This window comes from Rhinoraja longicauda, chromosome 39, assembly GCF_053455715.1.
Source record: "Rhinoraja longicauda isolate Sanriku21f chromosome 39, sRhiLon1.1, whole genome shotgun sequence".
Lineage (NCBI taxonomy): Eukaryota > Metazoa > Chordata > Chondrichthyes > Rajiformes > Arhynchobatidae > Rhinoraja > Rhinoraja longicauda.
Window position 1 is genome coordinate 3,167,172 of NC_135991.1, and position 25,592 is coordinate 3,192,763.

At 49.9% G+C, this 25,592-nt stretch overlaps 1 protein-coding gene across 1 annotated transcript in view; it reads left to right on the forward strand.

Annotated features, from left to right (window-relative positions):
• Positions 1-13,054, forward strand: part of ufc1 (ubiquitin-fold modifier conjugating enzyme 1) — a 109,676-nt gene extending 96,622 nt beyond the window's left edge. Inside the window, exon 7 of the mRNA XM_078430171.1 lies at positions 12,160-13,054. Coding sequence (XP_078286297.1) covers positions 12,160-12,243 — 84 coding nt within the window. The 3' untranslated portion in view covers positions 12,244-13,054. The remainder of the gene's footprint in view (positions 1-12,159) is intronic.
• Positions 13,055-25,592: the final 12,538 nt, after the last annotated feature.

Below are 25,592 nucleotides of genomic sequence, written 5' to 3' on the forward strand. Positions count from 1 at the left end.
GAAGCCTACTTTTGATGGTCTAATTTTGCTCCTATGACTTATGAACCTTACGGGCTTCACACTGAAGTGTCGGACCCCGTCCGTGTGTGTCTGTGTGTGTGAGACGGGACGGTGTGGACGGTGCTTCACTGTGTGTGTGTGTGGGACGGTGCGGAGGGAGCTTCTGTGTGTGGGACGGTGCGGAGGGAGCTTCACCGTGTGTGTGTGTGGGACGGTGCGGAAGGAGCTTCACCGTGTGTGTGTGTGGGACGGTGCGGAGGGAGCTTCACCGTGTGTGTGTGTGGGACGGTGCGGAGGGAGCTTCACCGTGTGTGTGACGGGACGGGACGGTGCGGAGGGAGCTTCACCGTGTGTGTGTGTGGGACGGTGCGGAGGGAGCTTCACCGTGTGTGTGTGTGGGACGGTGCGGAGGGAGCTTCACCGTGTGTGTGTGTGTGACGGGACGGGACGGTGCGGAGGGAGCTTCACCGTGTGTGTGTGTGGGACGGTGCGGAGGGAGCTTCACTGTGTGTGTGTGTGGGACGGTGCGGAGGGAGCTTCTGTGTGTGTGTGTGGGACGGTGCGGAGGGAGCTTCTGTGTGTGTGTGTGTGGGACGGTGCGGAGGGAGCTTCACTGTGTGTGTGTGGGACGGTGCGGAGGGAGCTTCACTGTGTGTGTGTGTGGGACGGTGCGGAGGGAGCTTCACTGTGTGTGTGTGTGGGACGGTGCGGAGGGAGCTTCACCGTGTGTGTGTGTGGGACGGTGCGGAGGGAGCTTCTGTGTGTGTGTGTGTGGGACGGTGCGGAGGGAGCTTCACCGTGTGTGTGTGTGGGGTGGGGTTGGTGTGGAGGGAGCTTCACTGTGTGTGTGTGTGGGACGGTGCGGAGGGAGCTTCACCGTGTGTGTGTGTGGGACGGTGCGGAGGGAGCTTCACTGTGTGTGTGTGTGGGACGGTGCGGAGGGAGCTTCTGTGTGTGTGTGTGTGGGACGGTGCGGAGGGAGCTTCTGTGTGTGTGTGTGTGGGACGGTGCGGAGGGAGCTTCACTGTGTGTGTGTGTGGGACGGTGCGGAGGGAGCTTCACTGTGTGTGTGTGTGGGACGGTGCGGAGGGAGCTTCACTGTGTGTGTGTGTGTGGGACGGTGCGGAGGGAGCTTCACCGTGTGTGTGTGTGGGACGGTGCGGAGAGAGCTTCTGTGTGTGTGTGTGTGTGGGGTGGGGTTGGTGTGGAGGGAGCTTCACTGTGTGTGTGGGACGGTGCGATGGGAGCTTCACTGTGTGTGTGTGGGACGGTGCGGAGGGAGCTTCACTGTGTGTGTGTGTGGGACGGTGCGGAGGGAGCTTCTGTGTGTGTGTGTGTGGGGTGGGGTGTGTGTGTGTGTGGAGGGGGGGGTTGGTGTGGAGGGAGCTTCACTGCGCGCTCAATGTCAGTCCATCATGATAATAATGATCATACTTCATTAGCCAGGTATGTTTTGCAACATATGAGGAATATCATTTCCCACACAGTCATACCAATAAAAAACAACAGAACACGCAAAATACATTACAAACATAAACATCCACCACAGAGACTCCTCCACATTCCTCACTGTGATGGAAGGCGAAAAAATGTTCAATCTCTCCCTTCTTTGTCCTCCAGCGGTCGAGGGCCTCAAACCTTCCATTGATGGGACGATCTTACTCCCGTAGCTAGCGGTGGGCCTTCCTCTTTGGGGCGATCAATCTCCTGCATCGTGGGGGTGGGGGGGGGGGGGGGGGGGAAATCTCAGCTCCCCCGCGCCATGCGATCAGACCCCGGGTCGGGGCTAGTCGAACGTCGTGCGGCTTTTGGAGCTTCCCGACGTCAGTCTCAACCCAAGACTGCGAGCTCCTTGATGTTACAGTGCCATTAATGCCTCTGTGTCAAGCTTCCCATCCCAACCACTTAACGCCTTCTACAGAGACCGCTCCCTCCTCAACTCCTTCACTCTCTCATCCCTTTCCCCCCCAATCCGCCCCTCCCCGGGTGCTTTTCCCTGCATCTGCAGGAGGTGAAACACCTGCCCTTCTACCTCCTCCCTCAACTCCATCCTGGTGACAGTCCTTCCAGGTGAGACAGAGGTTCACATGCACCTCCTTTAACTTTAGTTCAGGTTAGAGATACATTGCGCAAACAGGTCATGGGACCACCATATTTCCGCCGACCAGTGATCCCCGTACTCCATCACTATCCTACCCACACCAGGGACTTAGATTTAGATTTAGAGATACAGCGCGGAAACAGGCACTTCGGCCTTTGCAGCGCCGGAGACCCGGGTTCGATCCCAACTACAGGTGCTGTCTTTACGGAGTTTGTAAGTTCTCCCCGTGACCTACGTGGGTTTCTTCCGAGATCTTCAGTTTCCTCCCAGACTCCAAAGACGTGCAGGTTTGTAGGTTAATTGACTTGGTAAATGTAAATATTGTCCCCAGTGGTGTAGGATAGTGTTAATGTGCGGGGATCGCTGGTCGGCACGGACGCGGTGGGCCAAGGGAGCCTGTTGCCGCGCTGTATATTGAAACTATAAGACATGCACCTATAGTGAGGTTCGAACCTGGTTAAGGCAGCAACTCTACCGCTAGCCCAATCGGCGAGCCCAAATTGTCTTCTAACGTTACCGACCCCTTCTCATGTTCCCAATGTGGCCTCCTGTACATCGGCGAGACCAAGCATAGCCGATGCGGCCGTTTCGCCGAAAACTGCGCTCGGTTCACCTCAGTTCTCCCGGTTGCCAACCACTTTAACTCCTCTTCCCATTCCCGCACTGACCTTTCCGGTCTGGGCCTTCTCCCTGTCCACAGCGAGGCAACAACAGCCCCTCATTGGGTAGCGAAGAAACCAGCAGTATGAATGAACATTGAATTCTCCAATTTTAGTGTAAGTTCACAATTTCATGTGATAGGAGCAGAATTAGGCCATTCGGTCAATTAAGTCTGCTCCGCCATTCACTCCGCTATCTGAAGAAGGGTCTCGACCCGAAATGTCACCCATTCCTTCTCTCCCGAGATGCTGCCTGACCTGCTGAGTTACTCCAGCATCTTGTGAATAAATCGATTTGTACCAGCATCTGCAGTTATTTTCTTATACTCCGCTATCTTTCCCTATCTTATCCCCAATCTCCTCATAACCTCTGACACCTGTACTAATCGAGAATCTTTCTATCTCTGCCTTAAAATTACGCAATGATTTGGCCTCCACCGCCGTCTGTGGCGATGAATTCTGCAGATTCACCACCCTCTGACTCAAGAAACTCCTCTTCATCTCCTTCCCAAAGGAAAGTCTTTTAATTCTGAGGCTATCTCTGGTCCTAGACTCTACCACGAGTAGAAGCTACAACAGCCTCCCCCCACGCCCCACCTAGACTTTTACGTATCTTTCTCCTCCCCCTTCCCATCCACCTACATTCCTTGCTCTAGCTTCAAACTTCGCAACTCTTCCCATTGTCTCACACATTTTGTCTTTTCATCTCTGATCTTTCTCCAACCAGCTCCATCGAAAATACCTCCTCACCTGTATCAGCCTCTAAGACAATAGACGCAGGAGTAGGCCCTTCGGCCCTTCGAGCTAGCACCGCCATTCAATGTGATCATGGCTGATCATTCTCAATCAGTACCCCGTTCCTGCCTTCTCCCCATACCCTCTGACTCCGCTATCCTTAAGAGCTCTATCTAGCTCTCTCTTGAATGCATTCAGAGAATTGGCCTCCACTGCCCTCTGAGGCAGAGAATTCCACAGATTCACAACTCTCTGACTGAAAAGGTTTTCCCTCATCTCAGTTCTAAATGGCTGACCCCTTATTCTTAACTGTGGCCCCTGGTTCTGGACTCCCCCAACATTGGGAACATGTTTCCTGCCTCTAACGTGTCCAACCCCTTAATAATCTTATACGTTTCGATAAGATCCCCTCTCATCCTTCTAAATTCCAGTGTATACAAGCCTAGTCGCTCCAGTCTTTCAACATATGACAGTCCCGCCATTTACCTGCGAGGCTTTGTCCTGCACCTCCTGTCTACAGCTTTCTCCCCCCTTCCCCCGCCCACCCTGCTAAAATCTCTGTGAAGAAGGGTCCTGACTATCCACAATCACCTGAGATGATGCCTGACCCGCTGGGTTGCTCCAGTACTTTGTACCTATCCTTGTTCTCCAGAGATGCTGCCTGACCCGCTGAGTTACTACAGTACTTTGTACCTGTCCACGTTCTCCAGAGGTGCTGCCTGACCTGCTGAATTACTCCAGCACTTTGTACCTATCTGCATTCTCCAGAGATGCTGCCCGACCCGCTGAGCTACTCCAGAAATTTGTACCTATCCATGTTCTCCAGAGATGCTGCCTGACCCGCTGAGTTACTCCAGCACTTTGTACCTGTCCAAGTTCTCCAGAGATGCTGCCTGACCCGCTGAGTTACTCCAGCACTTTGTACCTGTCCAAGTTCTCCAGAGATGCTGCCTGACCCGCTGAGTTACTCCAGCACTTTGTACCTGTCCACGTTCTCCAGAGATGCTGTTCCCACACTTCATGTCTTGTGTGTGTCGCTCTGTGTGTATCTGCGTCTGGGGTGGGGGAGTGTGTGCGTGAGTGAGAGAGAGTGAGACAGGGTGTGGAGGGAGCTTCTTGCTGTGTACGTGCCTGACCCTGGGGGTACGTGTGTCTGAGGTGGGGCAACGTGAAAGGAACTTCACTCTGACTCTGACCAAAGATACGAGAGGAGCAAGATGAACCACTCCTTCGAAATTGCCTACACTGAAGTGTAGTACGCAAAGGAGCGTAACGTCCGCCATTTTAGTAAGCAAAACCCGCCGTTCGCTCTGCCTCTCGCAGTGTAATCAGTGTTTTGGGGGAACAGTATGTGTGATGATACCATAAATATGCAGAATATATCTCGGCTATCAATTCACAGATTTTTATTATCTATATATTAAAACTCTTGTTTGTTATAGACAATAGACAATAGACAATAGGTGCAGGAGTAGGCCATTCAGCCCTTCGAGCCAGCACCGCCATTCAATGCGATCATGGCTGATCACTATCAATCAGTACCCCGTTCCTGCCTTCTCCCCATACCCCCTCACTCCGCTATCCTTAAGAGCTCTATCCAGCTCTCTCTTGAAAGCATCCAACGAACTGGCCTCCACTGCCTTCTGAGGCAGAGAATTCCACACCTTCACCACCCTCTGACTGAAAAAGTTCTTCCTCATCTCCGTTCTAAATGGCCTACCCCTTATTCTCAAACTGTGGCCCCTTGTTCTGGACTCCCCCAACATTGGGAACATGTTATCTGCCTCTAATGTGTCCAATCCCCTAATTATCTTATATGTTTCAATAAGATCCCCCCTCATCCTTCTAAATTCCAGTGTATACAAGCCCAATCGCTCCAGCCTTTCAACATACGACAGTCCCGCCATTCCGGGAATTAATCTAGTGAACCTACGCTGCACGCCCTCCATAGCAAGAATATCCTTCCTCAAATTTGGAGACCAAAACTGCACACAGTACTCCAGGTGCGGTCTCACCAGGGCCCGGTACAACTGTAGAAGGACCTCTTTGCTCCTATACTCAACTCCTCTTGTTACGAAGGCCAACATTCCATTGGCTTTCTTCACTGCCTGCTGAACCTGCATGCTTCCTTTCATTGACTGATGCACTAGGACACCCAGATCTCGTTGAACTCCCCCTCCTCCTAACTTGACACCATTCAGATAATAATCTGCCTTTCTATTCTTACTTCCAAAGTGAATAACCTCACACTTATCTACATTAAACTGCATCTGCCATGTATCCGCCCACTCACACAACCTGTCCAGGTCACCCTGCAGCCTTATTGCATCTTCCTCACAATTCACACTACCCCCCAACTTAGTATCATCTGCAAATTTGCTAATGGTACTTTTAATCCCTTCGTCTAAGTCATTAATGTATATCGTAAATAGCTGGGGTCCCAGCACCGAACCTTGCGGTACCCCACTGGTCACTGCCTGCCATTCCGAAAGGGACCCATTTATCCCCACTCTTTGCTTTCTGTCTGTTAACCAATTTTCTATCCATGTCAGTACCCTACCCCCAATACCATGTGCCCTAATTTTGCCCACTAATCTCCTATGTGGGACCTTGTCGAAGGCTTTCTGAAAGTCGAGGTACACCACATCCACTGACTCTCCCTTGTCAATTTTCCTAGTTACATCCTCAAAAAATTCCAGTAGATTTGTCAAGCATGATTTCCCCTTCGTAAATCCATGCTGACTCGGAACGATCCCGTTACTGCTATCCAAATGCTCAGCAATTTCGTCTTTTATAATTGACTCCAGCATTTTCCCCACCACTGATGTCAGACTAACTGGTCTATAATTACCCGTTTTCTCTCTCCCTCCTTTCTTAAAAAGTGGGATAACATTTGCTATTCTCCAATCCACAGGAACTGATCCTGAATCTATAGAACATTGAAAAATGATCTCCAATGCTTCCACTATTTCTAGAGCCACCTCCTTAAGTACTCTGGGATGCAGACCATCAGGCCCTGGGGATTTATCAGCCTTCAGTCCCATCAGTGTACCCAAAACCATTTCCTGCCTAATGTGGATTTCCTTCAGTTCCTCCATCACCCTAGGTTCTCCAGCCCCTAGAACATTTGGGAGATTGTGTGTATCTTCCTCAGTGAAGACAGATCCAAAGTAACGGTTTAACTCGTCTGCCATTTCTTTGTTCCCCATAATAAATTCCCCTGCTTCTGTCTTCAAGGGACCCACATTTGCCTTGACTATTTTTTTCCTCTTCACGTACCTAAAAAAACTTTTGCTATCCTCCTTTATATTATTGGCTAGTTTACCCTCGTACCTCATCTTTTCTCCTCGTATTGCCTTTTTAGTTAACTTTTGTTGCTCTTTAAAAGAGTCCCAATCCTCTGTCTTCCCACTCTTCTTTGCTATGTTATACTTCCTCTCCTTAATTTTTATGCTGTCCCTGACTTCCCTTGTCAGCCACAGGTGTCTCTTACTCCCCTTAGAGTCTTTCCACCTCTTTGGAATAAATTGATCCTGCAACCTCTGCATTATTCCCAGGAATACCTGCCATTGCTGTTCTACCGTCTTCCCTGCTAGGGCCTCCTTCCAATCAATTTTGGCCAGCTCCCGCCTCATGCCTCTGTAATCCCCTTTGCTATACTGTAATAACGACACTTCCGATTTTCCCTTCTGCCTTTCCATTTGCAGAGTAAAACTTATCATGTTGTGATCACTGCCTCCTAATGGCTCTTTTACCTCTAGTCCCCTTATCAGATCAGGATCATTACACAACACTAAATCCAGAATTGCCTTCTCCCTGGTAGGCTCCAGTACAAGCTGTTCTAAGAATCCATCTCGAAGGCACTCTACAAACTCTCTTTCCTGGGGTCCATTTCCAACCTGATTTTCCCAGTCTACCTGCATGTTGAAATCTCCCATAACCACCGTAGCATTACATTTTTGACACGCCAATTTTATCTCCTGATTTAACTTGCACCCTAAGTCGAGGCTACTGTTTGGGGGCCTATAGATAACTCCCATTAGGGTCTTTTTACCCTTACAATTTCTCATTTCTATCCATACTGATTCAACATCTCCTGATTCTATGTCACCCCTTGCAAGGGAATGAATATCATTCCTTACCATCAGAGCAACCCCACCCCCTCTGCCCACCTGTCTGTCTTTTCTATACGTTGTGTACCCCTGAATATTCAGTTCCCAGCCCTGGTCCTCTTGTAGCCATGTCTCAGTGATCCCTACAACATCATACTTGCCCATGACTAACTGAGCCTCAAGCTCATCCACTTTATTTTTTATACTACGCGCATTTAAGTACAACACTTTAACTTCTGTATTTACCTCCCCTCTCACATCGTTCACAATTGGCCCTGCCCTTAATTTCTTTTCCGCTCTAGAACTTCTGTTCCCATTCTTCCGAGAGTCTTTTGCAATATCTCCTGTATTCCCTTTTACCTCATCTTCATATTCACAATTTGTTAACCCCTCCCCCCCACTACTTAGTTTAAAGCCACAGGTGTCACACTAGCAAACCTGCCTGCCAGAATGTTTGTCCCCCTGCTGTTAAGATGCAACCCGTCCCTTTTGTACAAGTCACCCCTAGCCCAGAAGAGATCCCAGTGGTCCAGAAATCTAAATCCCTGCTCTCTGCACCAGTCCCTCAGCTATAAATTCATACCCTCTATCTCTCTGTTCCTGGCCTCACCAGCACGAGGTACCGGTAGCAGTCCAGAGATAACTACCTTCGACGTCCTACTTCTCAGCGTTTTTCCCAACTCTCTAAACTCCCGCTGTAGCACCTCCTTCCTCTTCCGCCCGACGTCATTCGTGCCCACGTGCACAACGACTTCAGGTTGATCGCCTTCCCTCGCTAGGATTTTCTGAAGCCGGTCTGTGATGTGTTGAACCCTGGCACCAGGGAGGCAACAGACCATCCTCAAGTCCCTCCTGCTGCCACAGAATCTTCTGTCCGTCCCTCGGACTATGGAGTCACCGACCACTACGGCTCTTCCAGACTTCGGTCTCCCCTGTCGAGTATCCTTGCCAACAGGTCCGCCACTCGGACTGGAAACGTCTTCTGCCCCGACAGTTCCCAAGAGGGTATACCTATTTGCAATAGGCACAGCCACTGGGGTCTCCTGTAGTCCACGTCCACTCCCCCCGGAAACAGTCTCCCACCTTCGCTCGACCTGGACCCTTGGCGTGACAGCCTCACAATAGGTCCTGTCGAGGAAACTCTCGCATTCCCGGATGGCCCTGAGGTCATCCAACTGCCTCTCCAACTCCACCACACGTCCCTTCAGGAGCTGCACCTGGACACAGTTCTTGCAGGTGTAGCTCCCAGAAGCTCCCGCGACGTCCCTGTCTTCCCACATCCTGCAGGAAACACACCGCACCAACTTTTCCGCCATCACCTTGTGCCTATAACCAGCTCTGGCTTAAAACAATGGTATCCTCCTCACCTCAGCCTCCTCGCCGAAGACTCGCAGCCAAAGACTCGCACTTTTCTCACTGGGCACTTCCCTCACTGGGCTGCACCTGCACCTTGTTTGTGACTGAACTTCAGCCAAAATGGTACACGATAGCGCGACAATTTTAGGCCCACCTTACTCACCATTGTCACTTTAGTGATAATGCAAGTAGTTTTATTGAAATCAGTCTTATATTTTTAAAGTTATTCACATTTTAAAGTTTAAAAGGAGGGGAGGAGGAGGGAGGGAGGGGGGAGTGGGGGAGAAAGGAGAGGGGGGGGTGAGGTGAAAGGGGAGGGGAGGAGGAGGGAGGGAGGGGGGAGTGGGGGAGAAAGGAGAGGGGGGGGTGAGGTGAAAGGGGAGGGGAGGAGGACAGGGTGCTGCACCAATACAGGAGAGGTTTGGGCCCAACGGGTCCACTTGGTCTAGTTTTTATAAAATGTTTCTGCGCGTTTCTGCCGACTAAAATGGGACCATGACGTACTACGGTTTTTCAGGGTCGCGTGGTCTATCTTGCTCTGCTCTATTATCTTTGCCTCTGACACCGGGAATGTGTGGCAGGAACGTCACTCTGCGCGTCTCTCCCTGTCTGATCCCGGGATTGTGCATGTGTGTGACCGTGTGCGTGACTGTGTGTGTGTGACTGTGTGTGTGTGACTGTGTGTGTGACCCTGTGTGTGACTGTGTGTGTGACTGTGTGTGTGACCGTGTGTGTGTGTAACGGATGGCACTGGGCTGAGGGAGCTTCACATTGGTGAGAGTGGGAGGGGGAAAGAGGGAGAGATAATATTTAGACATGCGGGAGCTTACACTGATCAGCCAAAACATTATGACCACCTGCCTAATATGCTGTTGGTCCTCCGTATGCAGCCCCATACGCAGCAGGGTGCGATGCACTGTGTATTGTGATACATTCCTCCCGTGACCACCATTAACATTTTCTGTGACTTGTGCCACAGGAGACCTTCTGTCGGTTCAATAGACAATAGGTGCAGGAGTAGGCCATTCGGCTCTTCGAGCCAATGTGATCATGGCTGATCATTCTCAATCAGTACCCCGTTCCTGCCTTCTCCCCATACCCCCTGACTCCGCTGCCCTTAAGAGCTCTATCTAGCTCTTAATTCTCAATCAGTACCCTGTACTTAATTCTCAATCAGTACCCCGTTCCTGCCTTATCCCCATACCCCCTGAGTCCGCTATCCTTAAGAGCTTTATCTAGCTCTCTCTTGAATGCATTCAGAGAATTGGCCTCCACTGCCTTCTGAGGCAGTGAATTCCACAGATTGACAACTCTGACTGAAAAGGTTTTCCCTCATCTCCGTTCTAAATGGCCGACCCCTTATTCTTAAACTGTGGCCCCTTGTTCTGGACTTCCCCCAACATTGGGAACATGTTTCCTGCCTCTAACGTGTCCAACCCCTTAATAATCTTATATGTTTCGATAAGATCCCCTCTTATCCTTCTAAATTCCACTGTATACAAGCCTAGCCGCTCCAATCTTTCAACATATGACCAGACAGGATAGCCTTTGTTGCCCTCGTGCATCGATGAGCCTTGGGCACCCAACACCCTGTCTGTTGCCGGTTTGTGGTTTGTCTCTCCTCGGACCACTGTCGGTCGGTACTCACCACTGCTGACCGGGAGCACCCCACAAGCCTTGCCGTTTCAGAGATGCTCTGACCCAGTCGTCTGACCATAACAATATGGCCCTTGTCAGAGCTGCTCAGGTCTTTACTCCTGCCCATTTCTCCTGCATCCAACACATCAACTTCAAGAACTGACTGTTCACTGTCTGCCTAATATATCCCACCCCTTGACAGGTGCCATTGAAACAAGATAATCAATGTTATTCACTTCGCTTGTCAGTGGTCATAATGTTTTGGCTGATCGGTCGGTGTATATTTTAGTTTAGTTCACAGGCCCTTTCGGCCCACTGGCTCCACCCCGACCAGCAATCCCCGCACACTAACACTATCCTACACCCACTGGGAACAATTTTGACATTCACCAAGCCAATTAACCTACAAACCTGCACTTCTTTGGAGTGTGGGAGGAAACCGAAGATCTCGGAGAAAACCCACGCAGGTCACAGGGAGAACGTACAAACTCCGTACAGACGGCACTATCCGTGTCCAGGATCGAACCTGGGTCTCTGCTGCTTTGAGGCAGTAACTGTACCGCTGTGCCAAATATTGTTACGTTTGGTTAAAAAAATGGTGCTGAGCGCCTTCTAGAAGTTTGAGTGGGTGATTAGTGAGGGGGGGGGGGGAGGGAGAGGGGGGATCGTGCATTGACCTGATCCGTTGATCCGTCACCTTCCACCCCACCAGCCAGCGTATCCAACAAATCATCCGCCAACATTTCCGTCACCTACAACGGGACCCCACCACTGGCCATATCTTCCCATCCCCTCCCCTCTCTGCGTTCCTCAAAGACCGTTCCCTCCGTAACTCCCTGGTCCACTCGTCCCTTCTTACCCAAACCACCCCATCCCCGGGCACTTTCCCCAGCAACCGCACGAGATGCAACACCTGTCCCTTTACCTCCCCCCTCAACTCCATCCAAGGACCTAAACAGTCTTTCCAGGTGAGACAAAGGTTCACCTGCACCTCCTCCAACCTCATCTATTGTATCCGCTGCTCCAGATGTCAACGTATTTACATCGGCGAAACAAAACGCAGACTCGGCGATCGCTTCCCTCAACACCTGCGCTCGGTCTGCGTTAACCAACCTGATCTCCCGGTGGCTGAGCACTTCAACTCCCCCTCCCACTCCCAGTCTGACCTTTCTGTCATGGGCCTCCTCCAGTGCCATAGTGAGGCCCACCGGTAATTGGAGGAGCAGCACCTCATATTTCGCCTGGGCAGCTTGCAGCCCAGTGGTATGAACATCGACTTCTCCAACTTTAGATAGTTCCTCTGTCCCTCTCTTCCCCTCCTCCTTCCCAGATCTCCCTCTATCTTCCTGTCTCCACCTACATCCTTCCTTTGTCCCGCCCCCCCTGACATCAGTCTGAAGAAGGGTCTCGACCCGAAACGTCACCCATTCCTTCTCTCCCGAGATGCTGCCTGACCTGCTGAGTTACTCCAGCATTTTGTGAATAAATACCTTCGATTTGTACCAGCATCGGCAGTTATTTTCTTATGATCTGTTGATCCTCTGTTTTCCTTCCCCAGTTGGGACCGTGGCTGGCCGTGGAGATCCCTGATCTAATCGCCAAGGGGCTGGTGCAGCACAAGACAGGAACAGACAAGGGCTAGGAGCGGAGGGGGAGATGGCAGGGCGGTGAAGACAAGGAGGAGGAGAGGCGGACGGACTCCCTGGCGGAGCGAGGAGTGCCTCGGGCTCCCCGTCGCTCACCGCCCACGCCTTCCCATGGAAACCGCTCACATCTCTGGCCCTCTGATCCCGGCTCCCTCCATTCCCCCCCCCCCCCCCCCCCCCCCTCTCTGAATCCTCCCTCCGGGGATTGGTGAGGTTTCGGACAAGGGGCCAGGCCAGGCTGGGAGGGGGGGTGCTCAGCAGCAGGGCTATTTGTGTGCGGAGGGAAGGCGGTAATGATGAGGCTGGGCAGTGGGTGGAGCTGCCGTGGAAGGCGGGCTCGATGCGGACCTCTGACGCTGTGTATATCTCTCTGTCTCTCTCTCCCTGTCTCTGCCCCTGTGTCTGTGTCTCTCCCCGTGTCTGTCTCAGTCTCTCTCTCCCCATCCTCCCATTTCCTCCTCTCCACCCCCTCTCTCTTCCCTTTCTCTCCCCTCTCTCTCCCACTCTCACTCCCCCCTCTGCATCCCTCTGTCCCTTTCTCTCCCCTCCCTCCCTCCCTTCTCTCCCATCTCCATCTCCCTCTCTGCGTCTCTCTGTCCCTCTCTCTCTCCTCCCCCCTCTCGCCCCCTTCTCTTCCCCCCCCCTCGCTCTCCCGCCCCCTCTCTCTCACCCGTCTCTTTCACCTTTTCCACGTCCAACCCCCTCACCGCCGGTGGAGTTCTGAGCAAGGGGCAGTGGGCGTATGGGACATGGGAGAGATCGTCACACAGCATGTTAATAGTGTGAAATGCGTGGAATAAAGTTCAGCTACTCTTCACTCCCAGTCGATATTTCCTTCAATTCGAGTAGCGGCTATTGCCACACACACACACACAGTTACAGGGGCACAGTACAACAGTGGCTCAGCGGGTAGAGTTGCTGCTTCACGGCACCAGAGACCCAGGTTTGATCCTGACAATTTCACAGGTTATAGAAGTCTAATTAGGCCATGGTGTTGACTCCTCCATTCAATCATGGCTGATCTCTGCCTCCTGATCCCATTTTCTTGCCTTCGCCCCATAATCCCTGGCGCCATTCCAATCAAGAATTTGCCTATCTCTGCCTTAAAAATATATCCATGGACTTGGCCTTCGCTGCCCTCTGTGGGAATGAGTTCCACAGATTAACTACCCTCTGACTGAAGAAGCACCTCCTCACCTCCTTTCCAAAAGTGCGCCCTTTGATTCTGAGGCTATGACCTCTGGTCTCCGACTCTCCCACCAGTGGAAACATCCTTTCCACATCCACTCTTTGCCTTTCATTATTCTGTAAGTTTCAATGTGGTTCCCCCTCAACCTTCTAAACTCCAGCGAGTATAGGCCCAGTGCAGTCAAACGCCCATCTCCAGAGCCAGCACATCCTTTCATTCAGAGATACAGGGCGGAAACAGGCCTTTCGGCCCACCGTGTCTGCACCGACCAGCGATCCCCGCACATTAACACTATCCGACACACACTGGGGACAATTGTTTCATTTACAAAGCCAATCAACCTACATACCTGTACGTCTTTGGAGAGCAAGCCCATGCAGGTCACAGGGAGAACGTTCAAACTCCGTACAGACAGCTCCGGTAGTCGGGATCAAACCCGGGTCTCCGGCGCTGGAAAGAATGGGCTTGTATTCACTGGAGTTTAGAAGGATGAGAGGGGATCTTATAGAAGGTATCACAAAATGATGGAGTAACTCAGCATGTCAGGCAACATCTAGGAGGGAGGGGATGGGTGACGTTTTGGGTCGAGACCTTTTTTCAGACTGATGTCAGGGGGGGCGGGACAAAGAAGGATCTAGGTGGAGACAGGAAGACGGTGGGAGAACTGGGAAGGGGGTTGGGAAGAGGGACAGGAACTATCTAAAGTTGGAGAAGTCAATGTTCATACCGCTGGGCTGGGCTGGGGATCTTATAGAGACGTATAAAATTATGAAAGGACTGGACAAGCTAGATACCGGAAAAATTATTCTCAATGTTGGGGGAGTCCAGAACCAGGGGCCACACAGTCTAAGAATAAAAGGGAGGCCATTTAAAACTGGTGAGAAAAAACCTTTGCACCCAGAGAGTTGTAAATTTGTGGAATTCTCCGCCACAGAAGGCAGTGGAGGCCAATTCACTGGATGAATTGAAAAGAGAGTTAGATAGAGCTCTCGGGGCTAGCGGAATCAGGGGATATGGGGAGAAGGCAGGCACGGGTTGCTAATTGTGGATGATCAGCCATGATCACAATGAATGGCGGTGCGTACAGGCTCGAAGGGCCAAATGGCCTCCTGCACCTATTTTCTATGTTTCTAAGCGCTGTAAGGCAGTAACCTTCCTGCTTCTTCAGATTACGGGTCCCAAATTTGCTCATAGTACTCCAAATGTGGACCGACCAGCTTTGGGGACCATAGAGCTTTGGGCGCTGTTTCTGTGCGGAGTTTGTACGTCTCCCAGTGACCATGTGGGTTTCCCCCCACATCCCAAGGACGTACGGGCTTGTAGCCCAATGCCCCTCTGTAAATTGCCCCCAATATGTAGAAAGAGGATGAGATAGTGGGACAGTGTAGAGCTAGTGTGAATGTGTGACCAATGGTCAGCGTGGACTCGGTGGGCCAAAAGGTCTGTTTCCATGCTGTATCTTAAACTTGAACACATGGGGAGTATTTACAAACTCCACAGACAGAGCATCCGAGGTCAGGATCGAACACAGAAGATAATTAAATCTAACCCTGTAATTGGCACAGGGTAGAGTTGCTGTCTTGCCAGGGACCCAGGTTCGATCCTGATCACGGGTGCTGCCCTATGGGGTTTGTACGTTCTCCCTGTGACCTGCGTGGGTTTTCTCTGGGTTCTCTGGTTTCCCCCACACACTCCAAAGGCATGCAGGTTTCTAGGATAATTGTTTTTTGTAAATTGTGCCTCGTGTCTGGGATAGAACTAGTCTACAGATTAATCGCTGGTCGGTGCAGTCTCAGTGGGCTACAGCCTGTTGCCATGTTGTATCCCCAAACATGTATCTAAGCAGATACATGTCATTCAGCCCTTCTGCCCAACCTGTCCACAGCGGTCAACATACCCCAGCTACATTAGTCCCACCTGCCTGCGTTTGGCCCATATCCCTCCAAACCTGTCCTGTCCATGTACCTGTCTAACTGTTTCTTAAGCGCTGGGATAGTCTCTGCCTCAACTACCTCCTCCGGCAGCTCGTTCCATACAGCCACAACCCTCTGTGTGGAAAAGTTACCCCTCAGATTCCTGTTAAATATTGTCCCCTTCACCTTAAACCTCTGTCTTCTAGTCCTCGATTCACCTACTCTGGGCAAGTGACTCTGTGCGTCTACCCAATCTATTCCTCTCATGATTTTGTACTCCTCCAAAGATCACCTCATTCTTCCTCCATCTTTCAACATCTTTCCTATGATACGGTGCCCAAAACTGAATGCAATGCTCTAAAGAAGGGTCACGACCCGAAACGTCACCCATTCCTTCTCTCTAGAGAGGCCACCTGTCCCGCTGAGTTACTCCAGCATTTTGTGCCGACCTTCGATTTAAACCAGCATCTGCCGTTCTTTCCTACACGCAATGCTCTAAATACACCCTCACCAACGTCGTATACAACTGTTACGTGACACAATACTCTTACTGATGAGGGGCAATGTGTCAAAAGCCTTTTAGACTTCAATGGTGACCAGGGTGTAATGAAAATCTTGGTGCACATAGACTCAAAGACACAGAAATGTACATGTTACAAAACAGTGAAAATAAAACAACTGCAAGGAATAAAACATCACTACAGTTGTGCCAAAATACACAATTGGAAGTTTATAGCACTGCAGGGAAGAGTTAGAAGGATGTTGCCCGGACTTAAGGACCTGAGTTATAGGGAGAGGTTGCATTGGATAGAGTTGTTGGGGCGAGCGGAATCAAGGGAAATGGGACAAGGCAGACACGGGTTACTGATTGTGGATGATCAGCCATGATCACAATGAATGGCGGTGCTGGCTCGAAGGGTCAAATGGCCTCCTCCTGCACCTATTATTTATGTTTCTCTGGATAGGATTTCATTCCCTGGAGCGCAGGAGGTTGGTTTTGTGATCGTTTTTTGAATGATACAGCATGAACGCACTTTAAACATATACATCGATCATCCAAAACATTATGACCACTGACAGGCGAAGTGAATAAAATTAATTATTTTGTTACAATGGCACCTGTCAAGGGGTGGGATATATTAGGCAGCAAGTGAAAAGTCAGTTCTTGAAGTTGATGTGTTGGATGCAGGAGAAATGGGCAGGCATAAAGACCTGAGCGACTTTGACAAGGGCCAAATTGTTCTGGCCAGACGACTGGGTCAGAGCATCTCTGAAATGGCAAGGCTTGTGGGGTGCTCCCAGTTAGCAGTGGTGAGTACCGACCGACAGCGGTCCGAGGAGGGACAAACCACAAACCGGCGACAGACAGGGTGTTGGGCGCCCAAAGCTCATCGATGCGTGAGGGCAACGAAGGCTATCCCATCTGTTCCGAACCGACAGAAGGTCGACTGTGGCACAAGTCACAGAAAAATGTAATGGTGGTCACGGGAGGAATGTGTCACAACACACAACATGTGGACAAAATCCTCTTGCCAGGGTGGAACCGTAAAGTGAGTGGCGAAACGATTAATGAAGACGTGCGGGGCCGATTTATTGCACAACGAGTATTGGGAGCCTGGAACACACTGCCATGGGTGGGAGTGGAGGCGGATACGATAGTTTGAGAGGCTTCTAGATCGGTATTTCGAAGCGCAAGGAATAGAGGGATATGAATCACATACAGGCAGGTGTGATCAGTTCAACATGGCATCATGTCTGAACACTGAGGACGGGCTGATTTTAATCATGTGCCATCTTTCCGCTGACTGGATAGTGCGCAACCAAAAAGCAATGCACTGTACCTGAGTATAGGAGCAAAGAGGTCCTTCTGCAGTTGTACAGGGCGCTAGTGAGACCGCACCTGGCGTACTGTGTGTAGTTTTGGTCTCCAAATTTGAGGAAGGATATTCTTGCTATTGAGGGCGTGCAGCGCAGATTTACTAGGTTAATTCCCGGAATGGCGGGACTGTAATATGTTGAAAGACTGGATCAGCTAGGCTTGTATACACTGGAATTTAGAAGGATGAGAGGAGATCTTATCGAAACGTATAAGATTATTATAGGGTTGGACACGTTAGAGGCAGGAAACATGTTCCCAATGTTGGGGGAGTCCAGAACCAGGGGGCCACAGTTTAAGAATAATGGGTAGGTCATTTAGAACTGAGATGAGGAAAAACTTTTTCAGTCAGAGAGTTGTAAATCGGTGGAATTCTCTGCCTCAGAAGGCAGTGGAGGCCAATTCTCTGAATGCCTTCAAGAGAGAGCTAGATAGAGCTCTTAAGGATAGCGGAGTCAGGGGGTATGGGGAGAAGGCAGGAACGGGGTACTGATTGAGAATGATCAGCCATGATCACATTGAATGGCGGTGCGTACAGGCTCGAAGGGCCGAATGGCCTCCTCCTGCACCTATTGTCTATTGTCTACCTCGGTACACGTGACAATGATACTAAACTGGATGTCATGCACTCAACTCTGCAACTGGATACTCAAAATCTTGACCAACAGCCCACAATCCCTGAGGGCAGGTGACAAATCATCCTCCACGATAATTCTCAACATCCTTGCCTTGCAGTCACATATTGATCCAATTCAATCTACAGTACAAATCCGCAGGCGACACCATCATAGTGGGCTGGGTATCGAATCACGATGAGACGGACCCAGTCAGAAGAAGGGTCTCAACCCGAAACTTCACCCATTCCTTCTCTCTCTCTCTCGAGATGCTGCCTGACCCGCTGAATTACTCCAGCATCTTGTGTCTAACCACGATGAGATTGAGATTGAGAACGTAACCTAGTGCCAAGAAAACAAATTCTCTAAATAACAACTACTAAAGTGCATATTCGGAATCTCACTTTTCCAACCCCCAACCTCCCCCCCACCCCCCCCTCCCCCAAAGATCGGGTAGACAGTATCATCTTGCCAGGGTGGGACTGCAAAGTGAGAGACGAAACAATAGACAATAGGTGCAGGAGGAGGCCATTCGGCCCTTCGAGCCTGTACGCACCGCCATTCAATGTGATCATGGCTGATCATTCTCAATAAGTACCCCGTTCCTGCCTTCGCCCCATACCCCCTGACTCCGCTATCCTTAAGAGCTCTATCTAGCTCTCTCTTGAATGCATTCAGAGAATTGGCCTCCACTGCCTTCTGAGGCTGAGAATTCCACAGATTCACAACTCTCTGACTGAAAAAGTTTTTCCTCATCTCAGTTCTAAATGGCCTACCCCTTATTCTTAAACTGTGGTCCCTTGTTCTGGACTCCCCCAACATTGGGAACATGTTTCCTGCCTCTAACGTGTCCAACCCCTTAATAATCTTATACGTTTCGATAAGATCCCCTCTCATCCTTCTAAATTCCAGTGTATACAAGCCTAGTCGCTCCAGTCTTTCAACATATTACAGTCCCGCCATTCCGGGTCTATCCAAGGGTCTTGGAGCTTTCGACCATCTCCACTTCGGCACGATCAATGTAGACTGGCTTGTGTGTACTGCTTCGCTCCCTGAACTTCAGAACTGCAGAAAGATCTGGAGTTCGACACAAAATGCTGGAGTAACTCAGCGGGACAGACAGCAACTCTGGAGAGAAGGCATAGGTGATGCTTCGGGTCGAGACCCTTCTACAGACTGATTTGGAGCATTGCGTGCAGTCGTGGCCGCCCCATTACAGGAATGATGTGGAGGCTTTGGAGAGGGTGCAGAGGAGGTTTACCAGAACACTGCCCGGATTAGAGGGTTTCAGCTTTTGGGAGAGGTTGGATAAATTTGGATTATTTTCTCTGCGTCATTGGAAATTGAGAGGCAACGCCAAAGGTATATAAATCATGAGAGGCAAAGATCGGGTAGACAGTATCATCTTGCCAGGATGGAACTGTAAAGTGGGAGGCGAGACAATAGACAATAGACAATAGGTGCAGGAGGAGGCCATTCGCCCTTTGAGCCAGCACCACCATTCAATGTAATCATGGCTGATCATCCACAATCAGTACCCTGTTCCTGCCCTCTCCCCATATCCCTTCACTCTGCTATCTTTAAGAGCTCTATCTAACTCTCTCTTGAAAGCATCCAGAGAATTGGCCTCCACTGCCTTCTGAGGCAGAGAATTCCACAACTCTCTGAGTGATTTGTTTTTTCCTCATCTCCGTTCTAAATGCCCCCCCCCCCCCCCCTATTCTTAAACTGCGGCCCCTGGTTCTGGACTCCCCGACATCGGTAACATGTTTCTTGCCTCTAATCCCTCAATAATCTTATATCTTTCAATACGATCCCCTCTCATCCTTCTAAATTTCAGTGTGTACAAGCCCAGGCGCTCCAGTCTTTCAACATACGATAGTCCCGCCATCCTGGGAATTAACCTCGCGAACCTACGCTGCATGCCCTCAATAGCAAGAATGTCCTTCCTCAAATTTGGAGAACAAAACTTCACACAGTACTCCAGGTGCGGTCTCACTAGGGCCCTGTACAACTGCAGAAGGACATCTTTGCTCCTGTACTCAACTCCTCTTGTTATGATGGCCAACATGCCATTACCTTTCTTCACTGCCTGCTGTACCTGCATGCTTCCTTTCAGTGACTGAGGACACCCATATCTAGTTGTACTTCCCCTTTTCCTAACTTGACACCATTCAGATAATAATCTGTCTTCCTGTTCTTGCCACCAATGTGGATAACCTCACATTTATCCACATTAAACAGCATCTGCCATGCATCTGCCCACTCACACAACCTGTCCAAGTCACCCTGCATCCTCATAGCATCCTCCTCACAGTTCACACTGCCACCCAGCTTTGTGTCATCTGCAAATTTGCTAATGTTACTTTTAATCCCTTCATCTGAGTCATTAACGCGTGTTGTAAATAGCTGCTGTCCCAGCACCGAGTCTTGCGGTATCCCACTAGTCACTGCCTGCACTTCCAGAACCAGGGGCCACAGTTTAAGAATAAGGGGTAGGCCATTTAGAACGGAGATGAGGAAAAACGTTTTCAGTCAGAGAGTTGTAAATCTGTGGAATTCACTGCCTCAGAAGGCTGTGGAGGCCAATTCTCTGGATGCATTCAAGAGAGAACTAGATAGAGCTCTTCAGGATAGCGGAGTCAGGGGGTAAGGGGAGAAGGCAGGAATGGGGTACTGATTGAGAATGATCAGCTATGATCACATTGAATGGTGTTGCGTACAGGCTCGAAGGGCTGAATGGCCTCCTCCTGTTTATTGTCTAATTCTGAAAGGGACTCATTAATCCCTACACTTTGTTCCTGTATGCAAACCAATTTTCTATCCATGTCAGTACCCTATCCCCAATATCATGTGCTCTAATTTTGCCCACTAATCTCCTCTCTGGGACCTTATCAAGGCGTTTAATGGAGATGTGCGCAGCAGATTGTTTGCACAGAGAGTGGTGGGGGCCTCGAATGTGCTGCCATGGGTCGGGGTTGAGGCGGGTACGATAGTGGCGTTTGAGAGGCTTCTCGATTGGTACATCGAAGTGCAGAGAATAGATCATATACAGGCGCAGCGGTAGAGTTGCTGCCTTACAGCGAATGCAGCGCCGAAGACTCAGGTTTGATCCTGACTGCGGGTGCCATCTGTACAGAGTTTGTACGTTCTCCCTGTGACCTGCGTGGGTTTTCTCCGAGATCTTCGGTTTCTTCCCACACTCCAAAGACGGACAGGTATGTAGGTTAATTGACTGGGTAAATGTACAAATTGTCCATAGTGTGTGTAGGATAGTGTTAATTTGCGGGGATCGCTGGGCGGCGCGGACTCGGTGGGCCGAAGGGCCTGTTTCCGCGCTGTATCTCTAAATCTAAATCTAAGTCTAAAAAACAATGTGACCAGTTTAACATGGTATCATGTTATGCACAAACATTGAGGGTAAAGTGCCTGTTCATGTGGTGTTTATTTTAATGTAGTTTAGTTTGTTATTGTAATGTGTGCCGAGGTACAGTGTGAAGTTTTTGTTTGCGTGCTATACTGTCAAAGTTCCACCTGCAATGGGAGCCTCGCCTGCAGTCTATCTGCCTTGTTCGTCTTTTTTATTTTTTATATTTGGTGTCTTTAAAAAGTATGCGTTAATGTTCTCTGGTTTGTTTTATGTGGGGGTGGGGGTGGGTGGTTGTGAGAAACTTTCTTTTCAATCTCTTACCTTGCCAGAGATGCGATTGTTTTCCGGATCTTATCTCCGGTCGCTCTGTCGGCCAAACATCATGGAGCTGGCGAATTTGATCAAGACTGACTTTGAGCCCCACTGCGGGGACGTGGACTTACAATTGGGGCCTGCGATTCCTGGCCCGGAATCCACGCTCCAAATGCGGCCTGCAGACTTCAACATCGAGGAGCTCGCAGTCTCGGGTACAGTTGCGTACAGTTTTGGTCTCCTAATCTGTGGAAAGACATTCTAGCCATAGAGGGAATACAGAGAAGGTTCACCAGATTGATTCCTGGGATGGAAGGACTTTCATATGAAGAAAGACTGGATAGACTCGGCTTGTACTCGCTGGAATTTAGAAGATTGAGGGGGGATCTTATAGAAACTTACAAAATTCTTAAGGGGTTGGACAGGCTAGATGCAGGAAGATTGTTCCCGATGTTGGGGGAGTCCAGAACAAGGGGTCACACAGTTTAAGGATAAGGGGGAGGTCTTTTAGGACCGAGATGAGAAAGTTTTTCTTCACACAGAGAGTGGTGAGTCTGTGGAATTCTCTGCCACAGAAGGTAGTTGAGGCCAGTTCATTGGCTATATTTAAGAGGGAGTTAGATGTGGCCCTTGTGGCTAAAGGGATCAGGGGGTATGGAGAGAAGGCAGGTACAGGTTACTGAGTTGGATGATCAGCCATGATCATATTGAATGGCGGTGCAGGCTCGAAGGGCCGAATGGCCTACTCCTGCACCTATTTTCTATGTTTCTATGTTTCTAGACCGATGTCGGTAAACTCCAAAGGATGCAGAAGATTTCAACTAGCCCCGACCCGGGGTCCGATCGCTCAACGCGGGAGAGCTGAGATTCCCCCCGATGCAGAACCTTGATCGCCCTGATGAGGAAGGCCCACCACCGGCTATGGGAATAAGATCGTCCCGTCAACGGAAGGTTTAGAGGCCCCCGACCGCTGGTGGACAAAGAAGGGAGAGAATGAACTTTATTTCATCTTCCATCACAGTGAGGAATGCGGAGGAGTCACTGTGGTGGATGTTCATGTACAAATGTGTATTGTGCGTTCTGTTGCTTTATATTGGTATGACTGTATGGCAAATGAAATTCCTCGTATGTTGCAAAACATACTTGGCTAACAAAGTATGATTATGACTATGATGATTTTACATTGACGGTAAAGCGCCTGGTGTTTACTTTAATTTAGATTATTTTATTATTGTAACGTTTACTGAGGTATAGTGTGAAGCTTTTGTTTACGTACTACGCTGTCAAAGTAAAGACTTTACATGAATCCATTCAAGCCGTGTATTGTGTGCAGATAAAGGATAAAGGGGACAACATTTAGTGCAAAGGTATATCGTTGAAGCCTGATAAAATCCGATTAAAGGTAGTGTAGGAGCCATTTATGCTTAATTCAGTTATTGTCATTGTGTTATGGCTATGTTTTAATATTTATAGTTTATGACTTTTTTGCCTGCGTGTGGGTGTGACTTAATGCGTAATGGGGAGTGTCTAGATTGGAGGAGGCTAGTGTGTCGACAGAGGTTGTGGGTCAGTTTAGACTCGGAGGATGGTGACCATACAGTTCTTTACCACACACGCGCTCGTACCATACGCTTGTATCATCTATATTTGTAAGAACCACACGGTAATAACTGCAAGAATTCTAGATATTGTTTGAAGAAGAAACAGTTGATAAAGTACGGAAACTGATGAATTCCTCTATGATTTGTGCTACTTTAATAAAACCAATTAATGAAGAAAAGAAGTTTGGAAGATTCGTTTTGTCATATCAGGGTGCAACGTGTGCGTAAGCTATAACTACATTTCATCCCCGAGAAGTAATGGCTATCGAAGTGGGATTTCGAGATGGTATAGAAACTGACAGGTAGTTAGAGTGATACATTGTGGAAACAGGCCCTTCGGCCCAACTCGCCCACACCGGCCAACAATGTCCCAGCTACCCTAGTCCCACTTGCCTGCGTTTGGTCCATAACCCTCCAAACCTGTCCTATCCATGTGCTTGTCCAACTGTTTCTTAAATGATGGGATAGTCCCAGCCTCAACTACCTCCTCTGGCAGCTTGTTCCATACACCCACCACCCTCTGTGTGAAATCGTTACCCCTCGAATTCCTACTAAATCTTTTACCCTTCATCTTGAACCTTTGTCCTCCGGCCCTCGATTCCCCTACTCTGGGCTAAGGACTCTGCATCTACCCGATCTATTCAATAGACAATAGACAACAGGTGCAGGAGTAGGCCATTCAGCCCTACGAGACGGCACCGCCATTCAATGTGATCATGGCTGATCATTCACAAACAGTACTCCGTTCCTGTCCACTCACCATACCCCCTGACTCCGCTGTTATTAAGAGCTCCATCCAGCTCGCTCTTGACAGCATCCAGAGAATTTGCCTCCACTGCCTTCTGAGGCAGGGAATTCCTCTCATGATTTTGCACACACCTGTAAGATCTCATCTCATGCTCCGACGCTCCATTGAATAGAGACCCAGCCTACTCCACCTCTCCCTATTGCTCACACCCTTTAGTCCTGGCAACATCCTTGTAAATCTTTTTCTGAACCATTTCAAGCTTGACAATATCACTAGATCGGGAAGTGGAGGTGGTGCTCTGTTTTCATGGCCTTTGCATCAATAAGGTTGGTGCAGGACGAGTTACTAGTGACTTTTACTCCGAGGAACGTGAAGCTTTCAAGCGTCTGTACTTCGACACCGCCAATGCAAACTGAGGTATGTGCACTATAAGAAAATAACTGCAGATGCTGGTACAAATCGAAGGTATTTATTCACAAAATGCTGGAGTAACTCAACAGGTCAGGCAGCATCTCAGGAGAAAAGGAATGGGCGACGTTTCGGGTCGAGACCCTTCTTCAGACTGATGTCAGGGGGGTGGGACAAAGGAAGGATATAGGTGGAGACAGGAAGAATAGAGGGAGATCTGGGAAGGGGGAGGGGAAGAGAGGGACAGAGGAACTATCTAAAGTTCCCCTACTCCCAATTCCTCCGTCTACGCCGCATCTGCGCCCGGGATGAGGCGTTTCACACTAGGGCGTCAGAGATGTCCTCATTATTAAGGAAACGGGGCTTTCCCTCTTCCATTATAGATGAGGCTAAATCCCGCAGCTCCGCTCTTGCTCCCCCTCCCCCCACTCGTAACAAGGACAGAATCCCCCTCGTTCTCACCTTCCACCCCACCAGCCAACGTATCCAACAAATCATCCGCCAACATTTCCGTCACCTACAACGGGACCCCACTACTGGCCAGATCTTCCCATCCCATCCCTTTTCTGCGTTCCGCAGAGACCGTTCCCTCCGTAACTCCCTGGTCCACTCGTCCCTTCCTACCCAAACCACCCCAACCCCGGGCACTTTCCCCTGCAACCGCACGAGATGCAACACCTGTCCCTTTACCTCCCCCCTCAACTCCATCCAAGGACCCAAACAATCTTTCCAGGTGAGACAGAGGTTCACCTGCACCTCCTCTAACCTCATCTATTGCATCCGCTGCTCTAGATGTCAACTTATTTACATCGGCAAAACCAAGCGCAGGCTCGGCGATCGCTTCGCTCAACACCCTGCGCTCGGTCCGCGTTAACCAATCTGAACTCCCGGTGGCTGAGCACTTCAACTCCCCCTCCCACTCCCAGTCTGACCTTTCTGTCATGGGCCTCCTCCAGTGCCATAGTGAGGCCCACCGGTAATTGGAGGAACAGCACCTCATATTTCGCCTGGGCAGCTTGCAGCCCAGTGGTATGAACATCGACTTCTCCAACTTTAGATAGTTCCTCTGTCCCTCTCTTCCCCTCCCCCTTCCCAGATCTCCCTCTATCTTCCTGTTTCCACCTATATCCTTCCTTTGTCCCGCCCCCCTGACATCAGTCTGAAGAAGGGTCTCGACCCGAAACGTCGCCCATTCCTTCTCTCCTGAGATGCTGCTTGACCTGCTGAGTTACTCCAGCATTTTGTGAATAAATACCTTCGAGGTACGTGTACTGCTTCACTTCCTGATCACAATCTGTATTGTCTTGCCGGGAA